The 18,081-nt window shown below is 31.8% G+C and overlaps 3 protein-coding genes across 3 annotated transcripts; 2 read left to right on the plus strand and 1 right to left on the minus strand.

The window, feature by feature from the left end:
- Positions 1-1,990: 1,990 nt before the first annotated feature.
- On the minus strand, positions 1,991-4,282 carry LOC119668827 (zinc finger protein 331-like). Its single transcript, XM_038078477.1, has 5 exons — positions 3,726-4,282; positions 3,563-3,670; positions 2,992-3,506; positions 2,597-2,933; positions 1,991-2,540 (listed from the first exon to the last, which is right to left on the minus strand). Exons 1-5 carry the CDS (start codon positions 4,205-4,207, stop codon positions 2,291-2,293), a joined length of 1,692 nt encoding a protein of 563 aa, XP_037934405.1. The 5' UTR covers positions 4,208-4,282; the 3' UTR covers positions 1,991-2,290.
- Positions 4,283-6,102: 1,820 nt separating this feature from the next.
- Positions 6,103-7,278, plus strand: LOC119668830 (2-methoxy-6-polyprenyl-1,4-benzoquinol methylase, mitochondrial-like). Its single transcript, XM_038078479.1, has 3 exons — positions 6,103-6,374; positions 6,426-6,844; positions 6,896-7,278. Exons 1-3 carry the CDS (start codon positions 6,173-6,175, stop codon positions 7,196-7,198), a joined length of 924 nt encoding a protein of 307 aa, XP_037934407.1. The 5' UTR covers positions 6,103-6,172; the 3' UTR covers positions 7,199-7,278.
- Positions 7,116-16,417, plus strand: LOC119668829 (protein SMG9-like). The gene is made up of 5 exons (XM_038078478.1): positions 7,116-7,168; positions 14,304-14,358; positions 14,416-14,787; positions 14,849-15,458; positions 15,514-16,417. Exons 2-5 carry the CDS (start codon positions 14,320-14,322, stop codon positions 15,795-15,797), a joined length of 1,305 nt encoding a protein of 434 aa, XP_037934406.1. The 5' UTR covers positions 7,116-7,168; positions 14,304-14,319; the 3' UTR covers positions 15,798-16,417.
- Positions 16,418-18,081: the final 1,664 nt, after the last annotated feature.

Genomic DNA, 18,081 nt, shown 5'->3' on the forward strand with positions numbered 1-18,081 from the left:
GTTTCTTTTTCTGTCTTTGATAATATAAATTATAATTGTAATTCACAATACAATCATTTACAATCATATAACAATCATTCACAATTTGCACTATAATAACAATTTAATGTTATGCATGTCAGCAAGGTCTAGCGAACAGGAAAATTGTACCTTTTTTGCGGTAGGTGAAAAGCATTGAAAACCACTGTGTGAGACTCGAACCCACCTCTTACGAATGAATGGAGAAGATTTCCACAGCATTGTGGAAACGTCATTTCAGTAATCAGGGGAGAGAGATGTGAACATATAGGCTTAATATCTATCTAGCTGGGTTCATCTAAGCCAGAAAGCAGGGGCGTGAATTAAGGAGATAAGGTGATGGTGAAGGGAGTGGGTTTAAAGCGCATACATGCGAGTGAGAGTAGCGATAAACTTTGTGACTGCGGTCACGAAAACCGCAGTTATAAAGGGGAATGGTGTGGAGGTTACGGTCGCACTCATTGAAGTAGTGGGACAAGTATTGAGTGGGTTTGTAGTGCAAGGCTTGAATGATGTATATCAGGAAGGGTATTAGGGATGGAGACGTCAGGGGAGAGGTCGCCGATCCAGGTGAAGTGCCTACGGGCGAGTGTCAAAAAGTACTCGTCAGCACGAGTGATCTTGGTATTGTCATAAAGAACAGAGATAGGGAAGTGCTTGCCGTCAGGCTTGTAGTTGGTGCAATAACGAAAAAGTTTCCGCTCAAATAGGCGGATTCTTTACATTTGTGCGGAAAAGATTGCAGACTAAATGTCGAATGCGTAGGCAAGTATAAGTGTTGGAGCAAATAAGTTGTTTATAGCAGAGCAGTTTAACTTTGCAACTAGACTGGTTGTGTGTTTGAAGAGCATTTTTGAGTTGAATGTGTCTAAACGTTAAGCGTTATAAATGACGTGATCGAAGTGAGGGATAAAATTATGTTGTGAAGAAAGGACAATGCCAAGATATTTTAGCTTAGGAACAAACTGAATGGGAGAACGGTTGAGCGTTAACTTAATGTTAGAGGTAACAAAGCCTCTGCGACGATCTCGCTGCTGGCCTAGAAAGGTTATAGCAGAGATCTTGTCGGGTTGAGCTTAATTTTCTACTTGGTGTAGTAGTCAGAAAAAGATCCAAGGTAGGCATTAAGCTCATTAGAAATGCGGCTAGGATTGGATATCTCTTAAAGTGGTAACATATTTTTCGGTAACTATTAACGCAATATCATCCGCATATGCGATAACAGTACATTCACCACTATATTCCAAAGGGGAGAGAACGCCAACTTGACTCCGTAAATTTCGAGTAAAAACATTCCCAATTCGGAATTTGTACAAACACTGGAAGACGTAATGAATCAACTAAGACTGGTACTTACCGTAAACCACTCCATATCAATAACACTTGTACAACCGGATCTGCAAAAATCTTTTCATGTATATCTAAGTCATACTACTATTCAACCACCTCAAGACACCTTACGATGGACCATTTAAGGTAATTGAACTCAATTTTACGGAAAGAAAAACCAATACGTACAGATCGGGTCAAAGCTGCCTATCCCGGTGGTGAAGACCAAGAGACGAACTATGAAACTAAAATTTCAAAAGCAAAATCTCAACTTGCACAACAGTCCAGAAGCATCCTTTCCAACATTTAGCGATAACCGAGTTCGGTTACCAGTTAGTTTTGCTGCAAATGTATGACGGTCAATAAAATTCCACAGCATCATTAATTTTATAGTGACATCGCTCCGCCCAGTTATTGAAGAGAGATTGATTTGGGTCACGAATCTTGCAAGCCCAAAAACTATTTTTGCTTAAGGCGTGCTTAAGAATGATACAGGTCTTATCTTTGCTTGGCTTTAGTGGCGAACAGATGACTAAAAAAAACGCTGCTAAATTGTTCTTATAGTGCAAATTGTGCTGATCGTCATAGCGTTTATTGTGAATTATAATTATAGTGCGTTTTATCAAAGAGAAAAATCGAAACACTATAAAATCTTATTTTCAATTCCTTCCTTAATTACATCTTTACATAATAACCTCAACGAAGACGTTGCTGATTGATATCATATATGGTTTAATAGATTATGGGCTCTATTAGTAAAACTATAAGGAACTCATTTTTAAAAACATGGCGCAGGCTTTTGTGTCAGGTGTGGCAATTAATATACAACTCCCACACAGCGACTATCAATCCTTGGTAATATCTAATATAAGCAAAAAACATATATGACAATAAACAACAATAAAAACTTTCGAATATATTAAAAAGTTCCGTTCTTAATTGATTACATGGAAATTTCAGAATTTATTTGTTTCTCTTTATAGTGACTTATTTGGTGCTCTCGTAATTCTGCTTGGTACTTAAACGCTTCTGGACACTGGTTGCACATATAAGTTTTTTCACCTACATGTGTTCTCATGTGTTTGTTTAAATCTCCACTTTCAGCATAAGCACGATCACAAAATTTGCACTTGTAGGGCTTTTCGCCGGTATGAGTTCGCATGTGTCGTCTCATGTGATCAATAAACACAAATCTTAAAAAATTATTTATATAATTAATAAGGATTAAATATGAATCACTTCTACATACGTCATACTACATTGATCACATTTGTGCGGTCGCTCTCCAGAATGTATGCGCTTATGTTTTGCAAGAGTGTAAGATCGAGTAAAACTTGAGCCACATATATCACATTTATGAGGTTTGATATTTCGGTGCATAGACATGTGTTTTATTCTATCTGATTGGCACGCAAATTTACTAGGACATTCTGGACATTGATACTTTTTTTCATTAGAGTGTCTTAGTAAGTGTTGACGCAGATTACTACCGTTTTGAAAAGCTTTTCCGCATTGAGGGCATAAATAAGGTTTTTCACCAGTATGTACTCTTATATGTTCTTTAAGTGTACTATTTTGGAGGAAAGCTTAAAACATGTATAATATAGAAAGACTTCAATCGACCATATTTTAAAAATTTTTTACCTTTATTACAGTAAACACAAACATGTTTTTTTTGAATTCCATGTTTATTTAGATGTTCAATATGCAATGCGTTCACATAGAAAATTTTATCACATATGTGGCACTTATACTTAGGACAATCTGGGTGCTTTTGCATATGATTGGTAAGGAGTGATAACTTTTCAAATCTTTCCTGACATACATCACATTGAAACATTTTATCAGTTTCTTCGATCTTCTTATGACATTGCCGGTGGGCCGAAAGTGATTCATGTTTTTCAAATCGGCGTGGACAATCTTGACACTTATATCCTTCCGGCGATCTACGTTTTCTTGATTCCAAATTATCGCTGTGTGATATAATATGCGCTGTTAATTGAATTTCTTTTGAAAATCGATATTTGCATATTTTACACTCGAATTGACGTTCCTTTGAATGAACTGCCATATGACGCCTAACGCGATATGGACGGTCGAAAATCTTACCACATTCTAAGCAAGGATGTTGTGCGTTACGTCTATTACGTTCATCAGGTCTAAAAAATATTGTAGCAAATAGTTTTTTAATATTACTATTATAAAGTTAAAATACTTTTCAATTTCTTCGCTGTACTCCTCATCAGGTAGTGCGCTCCAAATTTCCGTGCTTTGAGGTTTATTTGGTTTGTCAACTTTTAATATATTTTGTTCATGTTCTTCACTAAAAAAATTTATAGACATATTAATATTAAAATTGAAAATTTAGGTAAGTTTACCTTTGGTGAGTCCATTCAGATACGAAATTTGTTAAATCATGACTTCCTTCTGACACTTCCTCCTTTTTAATGAAATTTGAGAACTCGAAATAATTATCTTCGCTTATAATTCCCTGCTTTAGTGAATTGTTTGATACGTGAAATAATTCTTTTTCAACTAGAGGGTCTTCCAATGAATGCATTTTTTGTAAGCCTGCATTCGGCTCGACATAAAGCAGAGATCGCATACGCTTCTCCGAAGTTATCACCATTTGTTGAAAATTATATGTTATATTTAGTTTATTTAAACACGTGTTACAAATAATCTTTGGTAGTTTATCTGCAGCATTAATCTGAATAAATATTTGGGGTGTCGTCGTTCCAAGCATCTCAAAAATCCGCAATTTGTTACCATCTACACTTTCTAAAATTGAATGAAATATTTGATCTTTACTCATACACGCTCGACATATCATGCCAAATGGATCTTCATTTTCGTTCATTGTTTTTTAATAATTTTATAATATTTGTTAATTTCTAAACATTGAACTGTGGTTTGCAAAACACAACAAATTGAAAAATTATCTACTTTCATTAAGGTAATAGATTGAAATAAAGTTGCCATATTATTTTTGAAAAGAAGTTTTGTACTGTATACATAGATGTTACAGTTAATCATGATATAGACAAAGCTACATGTTGCAGACCAAGTATGGGTGCTACGAAAACGCACTGTGTATATTCAAGTATGTATACCAGATTTTGGTCTGTATACATGTATTCGGTAAAATTAAAGCTTTTCAACAGGGCTTGAATTGCTATTACTATTTTCTAGCAATTAGTTTTGACAACGAAAATAAAGTAAGCAAAATGCAAATGCAACAACAAAACGTACACAATACAAATGTATGTGCACAAAGCAGGATTGAAAATTTCAACCGTGAATGATACATATTATTAGTTTACATACTTTCCTGTATGATTAGTAGCATTCGTTGTTAGACGTCATATGAGTATTTTTAGTAGAAATATTTTTATGTAATTTTACATCATAATTATAAAATATATTTATAAATAAATTAACAAATATTAAAGTATTTAAGAATATTAGATAAGTTTAATTAAAAGAAGTGTTATGAAATGAAATAGGCTCAATTATTTCCCAGAATTAATGCAAGATTTACACAAGATATTTTCTGTAAATTTTTAGTTCATCTGTTTGATGAATATTATAAAATTGTTTATGTATAGAATATATGAATATTTTATTCAGATTTTAAATGACATTGTAAAGATATCATTTTATTAGGGTTCATGATATGATCACGATTATGTGGCACCTTAAAAGAAATGACATATTTTAATATAAATAAATATTGCCTAAATAAAGAGGATTTCTAATTTCAGATAGTTTACAAATGTGTACGGTTGTTATACACCGAGCTATAATTAAAACCACAACAAGGTTTTTCTGGAATTAATTTGAAAGTGCCAAGCAAAATCTAACTAAGCCAAGCCAATTATGCTGGGATTTGCATTCTTAAGATAAGTGTGGTGGTGTTTGTCATCTAAGTTGACTTCTCTGAGAGCAACGTTGTTTATCAAACAAAGGATGCTGTGTGCAGCTTGATTATAGCTGCATATATACTATATAAATATATAGTAAGTTAGTTTCAGTGCACTCAGAAGTGTATAAACAGGAAGCGTTACGTAAAAGCTCTTCATGGCATTTTAACAGTTTGAGAAAGCTGTTTTTGACATATTTACAAAAAAGGTAAACAAATGTTTGGTGGTTGCGTTTTTTTGAAAACGATGCACATCTTTTTAGAACTTTTACTTCCCAAAAAGTAATTAATCGAAGTTAGAAATATGTTTTCAGTTTATATTGTAAGGTTTGAAGGCATATTTAATATTCATGCAACATTTTTTTGGCACAGGCCAAAAATCAAATCAAGAGGCAAGTTGAAAAATCAGTTGTTTGAAATGAGAACGAATGAAATACAACGAATGTAAACACTTTCAAATGTCTCATTCAAATCAAGCCTTTTTCGGTCAATGTAAACGCCGTTGTAAACTTTTCAAAATATTCCGTTCTCAAAAATACGTGACGTATCGCAGAAAGTTGAAAAGGTGAAAAATTTCAATGATTGCAGCTGCTGTTTGTGCATTTTTCAGTAACACCTTAAAGAGCTTCACGGCAAATTGTTGTTGCTCGAAAAAACAAACTTTAGTTCACAATGGAGTTGCCGTTCTTGTAAGGTATTGTTTGAATTTGATGTATCGTGGCATCATCAATCACATGTATTCAAAACGTTACGCTTAAAGCGGGAAGAGTTTTCGTTCTTTGAAATGTATTCTTTGCTAAAAAGTTTTATTTATGTTTACCAACCCTAACCACAGTCAAGCAGCTGATACTTAAATAAAAGATTTCTATAGTATTGTAATTTATCGGTTTGGTTCGTGGAAATATGGCTCTTACACAGAACTTTCGATTAAAAATCCTTGGAAGCAGAATTAATAAATTTAAACAATACATAGATTTAAGCATTGGTTTTCAAAGAAGTTATATTGCACAAGGCGACAGTAATACAAAAGATAATCCAAGTACTAACAGTGACACAACGCATTTCGGTTTTCAAACCGTTAAAACAAGTGAGAAGGAACAAAAAGGTAATTACAGAATTTACTTAAAATTTGAATTTATTAAGTAACAATTTATAGTTCATAGAGTTTTTGAAGAAGTAGCAAAATCCTATGACCTTATGAATGATGTAATGTCATGGGGCATACATCGAATATGGAAAGACATATTAATTGAACGGTTAGGCCCTACACACGGAACAAAATTGTTGGATATGGCTGGGGGTACAGGAGATATTTCATTCCGCTACTTAAAATGTTTAGCAAATCAATCAAATCCACAAAAACGTCAAAGTCATGTAACTGTGTCCGATATAAATCAACATATGCTGGATGTAGGTAAAGAACGTGTAAAGCAATTGGAAATATCTCAAGAAAACCTATCAAACGTATCTATTGAATGGCAACGTGCTGACGCTGAAAAATTAATGTTTCCAGATAGTAGTTTCGATGCGTATACAATAGCATTTGGTATACGAAACTGTACACATATAGATAAGGTAAAAAGTATATAAATGTGTTTAATTCTAAAAAAAGTGTTTTAAATTTAGGTATTACAAGAAGCTTATCGTGTTCTGCAACCTGGGGGCCGTTTTTTGTGCTTAGAGTTTAGTCAGTTGAATAACGATGTAATGCAATGGATTTACGATCAGTATTCCTTCCAAGTTATACCACCTATGGGGCAGATACTTGCAGGGCAATGGCAGCCGTATCAGTATTTGATAGAGAGTATTCGTAAATTTCCAAAACAAGAAGATTTTCAAGCTATGATTCAAAGAGCTGGTTTTGATTTAGTATCATATGAAAATTTAACGTTTGGAATTGTAAGTATTCATTCAGGATTTAAGTTATGAATAAATTTATATCAAATATACTGAAGAATATGTAAATACGAATATTTTAAATATATTTCTGAATTATTCGCAAGTAAATGTAACATTAATTTAAGGTTGAAAGTTTAACTTAAACTGTTGCTAGTAATTACAAGTAATATAATAATCTTTTAAAAAAAATGAGTTATTTGTGCTTTTTTTTAACCCAGACGTTACTTTTAGGGAAGAAATTAATGTGTGAAGTAAAATATTATTACATTTTTCGTTACTTCTTTTATATCCTTATTAAAAATGAATAATGTTTTGTTGTGTTATGTAGTTAAAATTTAATTTAATTTTTTTTTAATTTATTATTAAAACGAATATATGAACTGAATAAAAAATTTGTAAGATACACACTAGTAAGATTTCTTACTATAAATTAAATTGATCCGATTCATGATTGGAAACTTAATTTAAGTCCTAATCCTACACTCAATTCGTTAAATTTCTTCTACTTCAGAATTTAGAGAAGGTAAATGAACAAGAAGACAGACAGAATGGAAATTACTTGATTCTGACAAAAACTTAAATTCTAAAATTTGTATAAAAATCAAAGAGGGCATTGAGTTAGATGCTGATCCCAATTTACTTGATAAAGAACAAAAATATTTCCTGATCAACCAACAAACTGATTGAAAACCTAAATCAATAATTAATTAAATTTCAATGGAGCACGATATTATCATAAACGAATATCATAATGAAATCAGACTGTTGGTGATCGATAAACTTAGCCGAACTTGACAAACTTAGATGAACTTGACAAACTTAGACGAAATGGCAAATGGATGAATCTCCACTCAGTAAAACTTGAAAAATTTAATTCTAAAAATTTACTCTTCCAAAACGTTGCATAACAAACTTATCGCACAATAAAAATTTAAACTACTCTTCATGAAAGGCAACAAAAAACTTGAAGCGGCAAATGTTGGTTGATTATTGGGTGGCTTATTAACACATTTTTCAAATTGAAATAAGTACTCAGTTTCTGGATGAAGGCAGAAGTAAAAATAGTAGCTAAACCTGGCAAATCCATATATGTTACCACATACAGACGTATGCAAAAATATTTATAAAGCACTGCAAAAATAATCTAAACAAAAACTTAGATACCAAATCATGAATATGGATTCAATTTAAGTACTCGACAATTGAGCATGTTATTCGAGTTTTAAAAATAAATGCAAATGAATTGAAAAAGAAAGAAGTGTTCTTCGCACTGCTCTTAGACATTTCTCAATATGTCTTTCGATAAACTGTGACAGAAAGATCGCATATACAAACTGAGAATGCAATTGCTAGAACAAGTTGTGACACTCTTGAATGCTAAGCCTTTTAATTTAGCTTATCAGGTTTTCATGATAAGTCTAGACAGATTTGTTATATCGACCATGACTAGCTCTCCAAATTCTTCAAAGTAGATATTTTTTAACAAGTTAACTGTTAATATGCCCTCATCCTGACAACTTCTGCAGGGGTCTCTGCTGGCGGCGTTAAATTTATAACTATACAAGCCTATTAGTCATGACCTGTCATTACGAACGTAAGTAGATTAAGATTATTCCTTGTTAAACTTAGGTAGGTGATAGTTCTCTTGTAACAAAGTTTCGGCCGTAGTTGTTTTGATATGTGACTAGTTTATTCTAGGTGTCAGATATTTTCTGTATGTACATTAATTGTATATGTGTACGGCAAGACTTTTGTACAAGGAAGTGGGAATTCCTATCTCTAATAATATTATGTCTTCTGATAGGTAGGAGGAAAAGCCATCTCATTGACTTGACAGTTTCTGAGATGTCAAAGTAAACTGAAAATTATAAGTGTTAATTACTCTTGATCAATCTCATGGGCATTCCTAAGCTTGGAATGCCGAAAACAAATCACCGCCACATGTGTTTCAAGTTCGGAGCTGTCCGAGTAAAAATGCACCGATTCGCAGCTGCTCCACAGTACAAAGCTTCAGTCTTGTCTGTGCTCTTGTTAAGAGTTTTGTAATTCATCAATATATGTTAGTATGTCGATGAGCGCTGACGTAATTGCTAAGTGGACCTGATTCAAATACTTCCATGTTTTGATGGAGTTGAGCCTGACCACAGAAATGAAAGTAGCCTGAAAAGCAAAAAGGTTGACTGAAGGAAGGCTTAGAATTGTGTAAAATGTTTTTGTCGGCGTTGATTTGATGGCTCCCGTAACAGGAACAGTAGCCAGTCGGACTTTGTTAATGGATTTAATGTATGGTACTATGCCTAGAATAGGCCTGACAATGGCTTCGCAGATGTACAATGCATGTCATTGGGCTAAAGTTCCTATGCTCAATAGTATGTTTGCAGAAGTATAGTAATTACTAAAGTTTTATGAAGTCTTGCATTCACATTGAGTTTCAAACTCATTTTCCCGTCCAATACATGTTATTTAAACAAAAAAAAAACGCTAAAAAGAAACATTCTTAATATTTTTACTAAACTTCAAACTTTTATTAAGTTAAAAACAACTTTAGTCAAAAAATTAAATTTAGTCTTTATGAATTTATGTTTAACTTTAACTTTGCAAACTTATCAAATTTATTAAATTTATCAAACTTATCAATCTTCTCAAACTTCTATTTTTTACTTCTTCTACTTTAATTTTGTAAACTTATCAAAATCTATTTTTTCTTCTTCATTTCCATCTTTGCTTAAATTTCACTGCCTTATCTCCCCTATTACACTACTTTATCTACATACATTTCCAAAGTCCATACATTTCCAACTCCATTAACAGAAAGAAGGGTGAAGATTAAAATTTGTTTTGGTTGGATTTATTCCCAGACCTTTGCACGTGTACCACATAAATATGTTTCGTAAAGTTTTCTCTTTGAGAGAATGACTACATTGTTACCCAAAGCAACTACTTGACACCCTTAATTTTTCACTATGTCAAAAAGAATGTTTATAACTAATTTCCACGGTATTGAAGGGAAAGTTTCTCCTTGAGAAGTGCCTCTCATTCCTATGCTGGTAACAGGGGAGTCTCCCATTTCCAAACGAAGAATGGGATATGCAAGCCTATATATGCGTGGTAACATGTTAATTATAGTCCCTATTACCAAGTCTATGTCGAAATCTACAAGACAAGACCATTGAAAATTATTTTCAGTCAGGGAACAAATGCTTAGCATCATGAGCTTATTATAATTCAGCAATAATGATGCTGTCCGATCCTCAGAATTTGAAACTGGATATGAACGAAATTCTTTATTGTTCAATGAATCTTTTCATAACTAATGATATTTGGGTCAATATCAGTTGTTTGATGTATGATCTTCCTAATTTACAATGTTACCCTAGATGTGGATATCATCCAGAAACTCCTTCGTTTCGTTAAATAAACACTTAGTCTTAAATTATTTTCTTTTGTTTACAGAAAATTTTTCTATAAGTTGTAATTTAAAGTTAATTAAGACGAAAATGACTGTTTTACTAAATAGAAACTAATAGGTTTCGTAGAGAGGTTTCGAAAAGTAGTGAACTACAGCAACAAAAACTATTTTTATATTATTTGAATTAATTATATTTATTGTTGACCATACAGCTGTTTTGAGATGTTTCGAACAAAAAAAATCAAAGTGCGAACATACAAGTCAAGTACGGCTTTGGTTCAGTTGGCTAATGAACGCTGACGCTGAGTTTCAATTTGGTGGGGTATGAGTTCCACCTTTGGTACTTCCAGTCTCAAAAAATTAATTACAAATAATTAAACATAAATAATTTTTCTGGAAGATCGTTTTAAAGTACGTGCGGTGTTCTTGAACTGCCAAAGTTACTGTTTGTATGCCCCCAATTGTAAGTGCGTTTCGCCAGGTCAAATAATTTTCTAAACATCTGTTTAAAATTATATATTCCTGTTGACCACCAACGTGTGTTCTGGAAATGACGAGTAGTCATTTCCACCATCTGACGAGATCGCTTGAGCTATCTTTTCCAGCTGCTATGTTTTAGTTTGTTCAGTAAGTCCACCGATTTTTGATCAGTTCATGTTATCCATTTTAAGCAGCCTTAAAGCCTACAACTTGATGAAGGTTTCGGATTTTTTTTGATGATCACTCTGTACACATCCCAGAGTTTTCTTCCACTAATTCCCAATTTTCCGATCAATGATTACTTCAATTAGTTATTTTTTGCGGACATCACCGATTTCTTAGTTAGTAATTTTGCTTACGCTTTAGGGGCGGGATATTAAATCCCAGTCATAGCAATGCAAATGTCGCAAATCGAAATATAAAATGAGTTTTTATTGCAGAGTCGCCAAATGATCTCTCCAATTCAATAATTTTTCGTTTTCCGAAAAATTTCATATAATTTTTGAAAAGTTTCTGCGTATTTTGCATTTTATTTCAGAGCTCTTGTCTAATAGGTTTTTTCCATAAGTAAACAGTAAACATAAGTGTTAGTTTAAAAGAGATCATGTTTTCTAGTAGTCATAAGTTGTAAAAGTCATTGCTGATATTTGGTATTGTAGATTCCCCTTCTACAAATATATAAACAATTTAAATACATAATAGTTTTATTATATTTTAACTAAATCAAAAACAAATAATATGCACTTTATCGGAAATATTACTGCATATTTTATAAGAAAAATACGTTTTAATTTCTTCAATTTCTTAAGAATGTAATACCGTTTTATTTTTTGTTTCACTAAATTTATTATTAAGTGAGTTATTATTATTATCATTAAGAGTTATATAAAATTTCAGTAATAACAAATTGCAAGGAAATAGTAAAGCTATTGAGAAATAGTAAAGCCATTGAATGTACGATTTTTCAGTGTGTAAAATGTCTACAAAATATAATTAAAATGCTATAGACGAACATATGTCTGGAAGGGGACAACTAAAAACACTTTTCTATCGAGATGTTAGCTGCAACCGAGAGAACGTGCGGAAAAGTAGAGTTTAGTAAAATAAGTTTTTGATAATCGAATTAGTTTCGCCGCCGGTGGCAGCGTTTGAGAAGGAATAGAAGCAGCTGGTGTTGAATATTTGGCCTTAATTGTTAGAGTACTATAATAACTTCAATATAAAAGCACACAACAACCGTTTGTAAAGAGATTATGTCTTAGATCTTTGAACAGAGCAAAGATTCTGAGCATATAAAGGAATGGTTGCTATGTTATGCACCACGCCAGATTTCATCAATCACCAGACCTAAATACTATTGAGTATGTTTTGATTTAATGAGAAGAACATTGCTCGATTACTTTGATTCATCAAAGGCTAAGAGCCTTTTAAAATAGAAGCTAATGGTTTTCATTGCTGCTTTTTACCTAACTCAAGTTTTACATATGGTTCTGCGTATTAAGCAGCGTACATTCTTTAATATAACGAAAAGAGTTTGCAATGAAAATATTTGCACAAATAACACATAAGATTGGATGTTTGCTTTCCGTTGTATTCAACAATTTCAATAATAGCACTGAATTTTCTATTTTCTTTTTTAATTAGTCCAACATATTCCAAAATTTTTATTACGGTCAGTTTTTCAAAATATGGAAATTTCTGTTATTAATTTTATTTAAAATTTCTATCCCCACTTTGTCACTAATTGTAAAAATATAAAAAATACAGATATTTTCTTCTTTATTTTCTTTCTTCTGCATAACTAACTGGAAAATAAACAATTTTATAATTCATTTAAAGAAATCAAAGCGAAACTATATTGTTTCTGGAAGTCCAAAAATTTTGTTTTTTCCTATGCAAACTATATTTGTTAAATGTTTTTAAATAAATTATTGAATCTTTTATTGTGATATCTAAAAGTATAGAAATTAATATTATCGCAACATTTGTTTATGAGATTTGTTGTAAGTCTTTAAATATCACGAGTACGCCTTTTAAAAATATAGTCTTATTTTTATTCTGTCGCAAAACCAGAAGTAATTGCAAAAAAGTAATAAATTAATTTTATTTTGTTATTTTAACAATATTATATAATATATATTTTTTAATGCAATCGTCCATCTACAATTTAATATTACGTGTTTTTGCTGGCTCGCAAGTATGGCAAAAAACAGCAACTTGCTGGCCTATGCTGGCTGAAATGTACGCAAAACAACAACACTATTTTCTCTATATATGCCAGTAGTTGTATAGTGGCTACACACTTCGGCCAGTAAAGAGAAAAGTGTTAGCAATGCAATAAGCGAACTATTCTGAACTTTTATTGTAAATTCCAACGAATATTGCAATCATATGTCAAAAAGCATATGTAAACAAAAATTCAAACAAAATTCAAAAATTTCATAAAATTGAAAATTGGGTAAAAAAAGTAAAATTTTTAGTGTTTTATTTTGAAATTTCTAACATTCTTACCATTCTTTTTAAATCTGTATTCATTTTCAATTTTATATTAACTATTTATTTTTATGCAAAATGTGATGTGCACGTATAAAAGATTTGCTATTTGCCAAAACATAACACTTGACAGATTGCAACAGTGATGTCAATGCCTTGCTTAACGAATATAGGCCAGCATACATTTATTGCCACACTTGCGAGCCACCGAAAACGTCTATTGATACTTCTATTTGGCAGCATTTCCATAGTTTTAACATCCAATATAGAATTCTGGTAGGAGAATATTTTATTTAATTTTATATAATAGAATATAAAAGATTTCTCCAATCTTATCTTGTTTTCAGCATTATCTATTATTATATAGACAAAAGTTATTCTTTGTAATCGTGCCAGTTTTACTGCATTTTTAACCTATGATGGAAAAGTGAAAAAATAATTTTAATATATATAAATGAATTTTCTTCGATATGGATTTGGAATAATTTTGGTCGAATTTTGTTTACTATATTCTAACGTAAGTGAAAAAGCACGGATATATAATTAATAAAATTCGCTTAGTAAGTTTAGCTTACTAAGTAAGCAGTGGAAACGTACTATAACACGTAAATTAGTCCAAAATGTACTCAAGATTGACCTAGCAAAAACCGCATAAGTTCTATGTTTGTTAAAAATACAACTCTGTTATACGTTGTACAAAATTTATAACAAGCTCGAAATAACTAAAGACTTTTAATTTGATTTCTGTTCCAGATTCTCTTGGTTGGTTATGTATGATAAACGAAGGCGGTATCGTAATAAAAATAAGGTATTTATAAATATTTATTGAATGACAAAAATAAAAATTTTTATAATTATAAAATAGAACGGCGACAGTCGTCTTAGAAATTCGGAAAATGAAATACAGCCAAAAATTTTGTTGAAGGCTAAATTAGAAAACTATGAAGCAGAAGTCACTTCCAACATGGATGTTGCCTCACAAATACCACAAAAGACGATAATAGTAACGCGCACCGAGGCTAGTCAAAGTCCATTGTTTAATAGAACAAGCCCTAACATTACTAAAGAATTAAGCGATAGAGTTCAAACTATATTTAGTAAACCTGTTGAATCTTTGCCTCAGATGACTAGACCTACTACTGTTATTTCTTCAACTGGTCAAATTAATACCAATGTTAAAAAAATACTGATGTCTACAAATACAGATTTTTTAGTAATTGGTGTTATTGGCACACAGGTATTTAATAATATTTTTTTTTAAAAATACATACATAATGTTTACATGATTTTTTTCAAAGGGAGTTGGAAAGTCAACAGTAATGAATTTTTTGGCGAACGAAAATCCGGATTATGATTATTATAACAAAATGTTTGTAGAGGAGGGTAATATTTTTCCGACAAAAGTCAAATCTAATAAATATTCTGGACGATGTCGTACTGAGTCAACCCATATGTTTATAACATCTGACCGAATGATATTAATTGATAGTCCACCTCTTATGTGCAACTCATATAAAAAAGATATGGTTTCAAATGAACTAGATGATTTGTGCCAAATAATAAGTTTTCTCTCTGTTTGTCACCTTGTTATTGTGGTGCAAGATAATTATTTAAATATAAATTTTCTAAGATTACTGCAATTTGCAGCGGAAATGAAACCAAAACAAGAAAATCCTCCATTTTTAAGTGACTACTTCCCAAATATAATGTTTTTTATAAATCGTGCAAACCGATTTGATTTTGCAATTAACCAAAAAAAGCGTGTCGATAACACTTTAAAACTATTTTTCAAAAAATCAAAAATGAGGGTTTATTTGGGACAGACAAGTAATCAACAACATCTGAAAAAAAGTCGAGCTTCTGAAGCGGATCATATTATAAATAGCTTTTTATTTCCAAACTTGAAAGGTAAATACATGTTCTAAGAATTTATAAAATTAATTTTAGTCTTGTATTATGTTAGGTTCGGAGGTTTCGACGTTTCATAACTCTTTGGTGGATATTGTAGAAAATTTTCGATCATTGGTAAACATGACACCTCGAAATAAAATGCAAACGGGAACAATGGAATTTACCGAGGAACTTTGGTTTGAAATGCTTTGTGTAATCACTCAAAAAAAACAACACGCTTCAATTAATGCTTATAACGATGTACATCGGAAGCACTTTGATTTCTGCAATCTGAATACATCAAATACAAGCAACGGCTCCTCAAATAATCAAATAAAAAACGAAGTTGAATCTTAAATTGTTATAGATTATTGCAATGCAATTAAGTTCCGTTTGGGAAATATGGAAATATGGAAATGATCAAACTTATTAATCAAATGAGTTAACATTTATATTAGATGTTGAAGCTGTATTTTAATTCCTTTTGAAATCGGACGATGATAATCGGATAATGAAAATAGCATAGATCATCTAATAAGTGGGCCATAAGCATTAACAAAGAGCTAATTAAGAATGGGTTATGTAAAGTATTAATTAATTTTGATATTTCCCATTCAGCAATTGGGATACTGGCAGTTTTTAGTATTTAATTGCACAAAGTGAATTTCGTCATTAAAGTAAAAAATTTAATTGCATCAATCAAATCATATATACACATGTTTTAAATCCGACCCATTCCCTACGTACTATATAAGACAGATGTAACAAAAATTTGTTTTTGACTTTAAACTAGTCCGCTAATTGAATAATTCAAACAATTAAATGATACTTCACTGTCGCAGCATTGCACAATTTTTTATTTCATTACTCGAAAGTGTAGATCACAACGTAACCCAATTTCTGAGTACTCTTTAATATCCTGAATATTTGGCACATTTGATGAACATATTATTGACTTGCATCCCTTAAATGACAAAGAAAGATATATATTATAATCAATATAGTTGTAAATATATTCTTTAGTTTACTAAAAAATACTTTTTAAAATACTTTTTAAAATACTTTTATTCCAGATTATTTTTTTTTGTAAGCATAGTTATTTCACGCTGTGTTTTCTTTTGTTGTGCCGATTCATTTTAGAGTTATTAAGTTTTACTTCCATGTTATATTTAAATAATTCTTGAATTTTCTTTTTGACATAAACAAATCTGTGTTACCAATTGAATAAACAATCACGTAACACCTAACAGTCTTATTACTTATTATTAGACCTAAAAACACTAGATAACTGGATTACAACAAAACCAATGAACTGAATCTGAATCCTAACATGCATATCGCAGAGAAACATCTGTGGACTCAATTTTGTTAAATAGAAGCTTGGTTCTCTTAGATTGTAGAGAGTTAATTCGTATTTATACGAATTAACGTGATTAGTATATTCTCGGACAGTTTAAACAGGTCACTAGGGTTCAGGTAAAAGGACTTTGTAGTGTTTTCTAAACAAAAGTTTTCTAAGTTAGTGATGTCCATATTTTCACAGATTACCAATGCGAAGTGGCAGTTGCGAGCATTATTTGTCATTAGAGCGCGCAGGACCGAACAGAAAACGTTTATACTACTTTTTTCCTTTACGTTCATATTTATGGGATGAGCTGTGGTTTAAGCGAGTAATTCAATAACTTATATTATCTTTGAAAATGTAAATATTGTCAAAAAATACATATTTTGTTTTCATTTAACATAATGATAATATAATAATTTATAAACTATTTGAAGGGACCTCTGAATAAGTAGCCAGGGTTTATTTACTAGATATCACGGCGTATAAGTTAAATTAATCAGAGTGACCATTAGGAAAACAGGATGGCGGGTCTATAATTCCGTTTCAGTCTAGAGGAGTTTGTCATATTAGCAAGAGGTCTAGCCAGCGCATTTACATGGTTTGCAAAATTTGAAATATGTTTCTGCCTTATCCTCTCGAACTCGAGAGAGTTCACCAAGTTAAAGGTTTGTCAAGGTAAGTACCAAGGTACGTGACTATTTCTCTTTGCGGAAGTACAAATCCGTTGAAAGTGATAGTTGGTGAGGAGGATCTGTTAAGAGAGAATGGTAAATGACGATATTTTTGTCATTGACTTTAATTTGCCGTAGTGACAACCATCTTTCTACGAAGCATAAATGATTTTGAAGTTGACTGAAAGCAATTGTGGCATTTTTATGTCGGAACGAAATAGGTGTATCGTCAGTAAATGTTGATGTTACTAAATTGGTATTTGTGGGGATACACGAAGTAAAGACGAGGTTCACGAATAGACCAAGAACGCTGCCTTAAGGAACACCTGTAGTTATAGGGAAGTCTTTACTTAATTTGAAACGTTACTCTGAAGGATCTGTCTTCAAGTATGATTCCAGTACTGTGTGTGATTTTTGCGGAACTATTTTTCGTTTTTTTGTGGATCAGGCCCTCATGTCATGCTTTATAGTGCAACATCTAAAAAGACACCAAAGCAAAAGCGCTTCTTATATCGTTAGTTATTCTGTTCACTTGTTCGATAGTACCATGTATTTGACGAAATCAAAATTCATGGCTTGGGATCAGGTCTCGTTTTTGGAAAAAGGCACAAATTTTGCTGGAAAC

The sequence above is a fragment of the Teleopsis dalmanni genome, chromosome 1 (assembly GCF_002237135.1).
Source record: "Teleopsis dalmanni isolate 2A chromosome 1, ASM223713v2, whole genome shotgun sequence".
Taxonomy (NCBI): Eukaryota; Metazoa; Arthropoda; class Insecta; order Diptera; family Diopsidae; genus Teleopsis; species Teleopsis dalmanni.

What these genes read in the sequence shown, in the direction of transcription:
- LOC119668830 (XM_038078479.1), top strand. Translation starts at nt 6,173, where the DNA reads ATGGCTCTTACACAGAACTTTCGATTAAAAATCCTTGGAAGCAGAATT. An exon ending in AAGTGAGAAGGAACAAAAAG is followed by an intron (nt 6,375 to 6,425) that starts GTAATTACAGAA and finishes AACAATTTATAG; the next exon opens with TTCATAGAGTTTTTGAAGAA. An exon ending in ACTGTACACATATAGATAAG is followed by an intron (nt 6,845 to 6,895) that starts GTAAAAAGTATA and finishes TTTTAAATTTAG; the next exon opens with GTATTACAAGAAGCTTATCG.
- LOC119668827 (XM_038078477.1), bottom strand. Translation starts at nt 4,207, where the DNA reads ATGAACGAAAATGAAGATCCATTTGGCATGATATGTCGAGCGTGTATG. An exon ending in TCTGAATGGACTCACCAAAG is followed by an intron (nt 3,671 to 3,725) that starts GTAAACTTACCT and finishes AAATTTTTTTAG; the next exon opens with TGAAGAACATGAACAAAATA. An exon ending in TGTGATCAATGTAGTATGAC is followed by an intron (nt 2,541 to 2,596) that starts GTATGTAGAAGT and finishes TAATTTTTTAAG; the next exon opens with ATTTGTGTTTATTGATCACA.
- LOC119668829 (XM_038078478.1), top strand. Translation starts at nt 14,320, where the DNA reads ATGTATGATAAACGAAGGCGGTATCGTAATAAAAATAAG. An exon ending in TTGGTGTTATTGGCACACAG is followed by an intron (nt 14,788 to 14,848) that starts GTATTTAATAAT and finishes TTTTTTTCAAAG; the next exon opens with GGAGTTGGAAAGTCAACAGT. An exon ending in TTTATTTCCAAACTTGAAAG is followed by an intron (nt 15,459 to 15,513) that starts GTAAATACATGT and finishes GTATTATGTTAG; the next exon opens with GTTCGGAGGTTTCGACGTTT.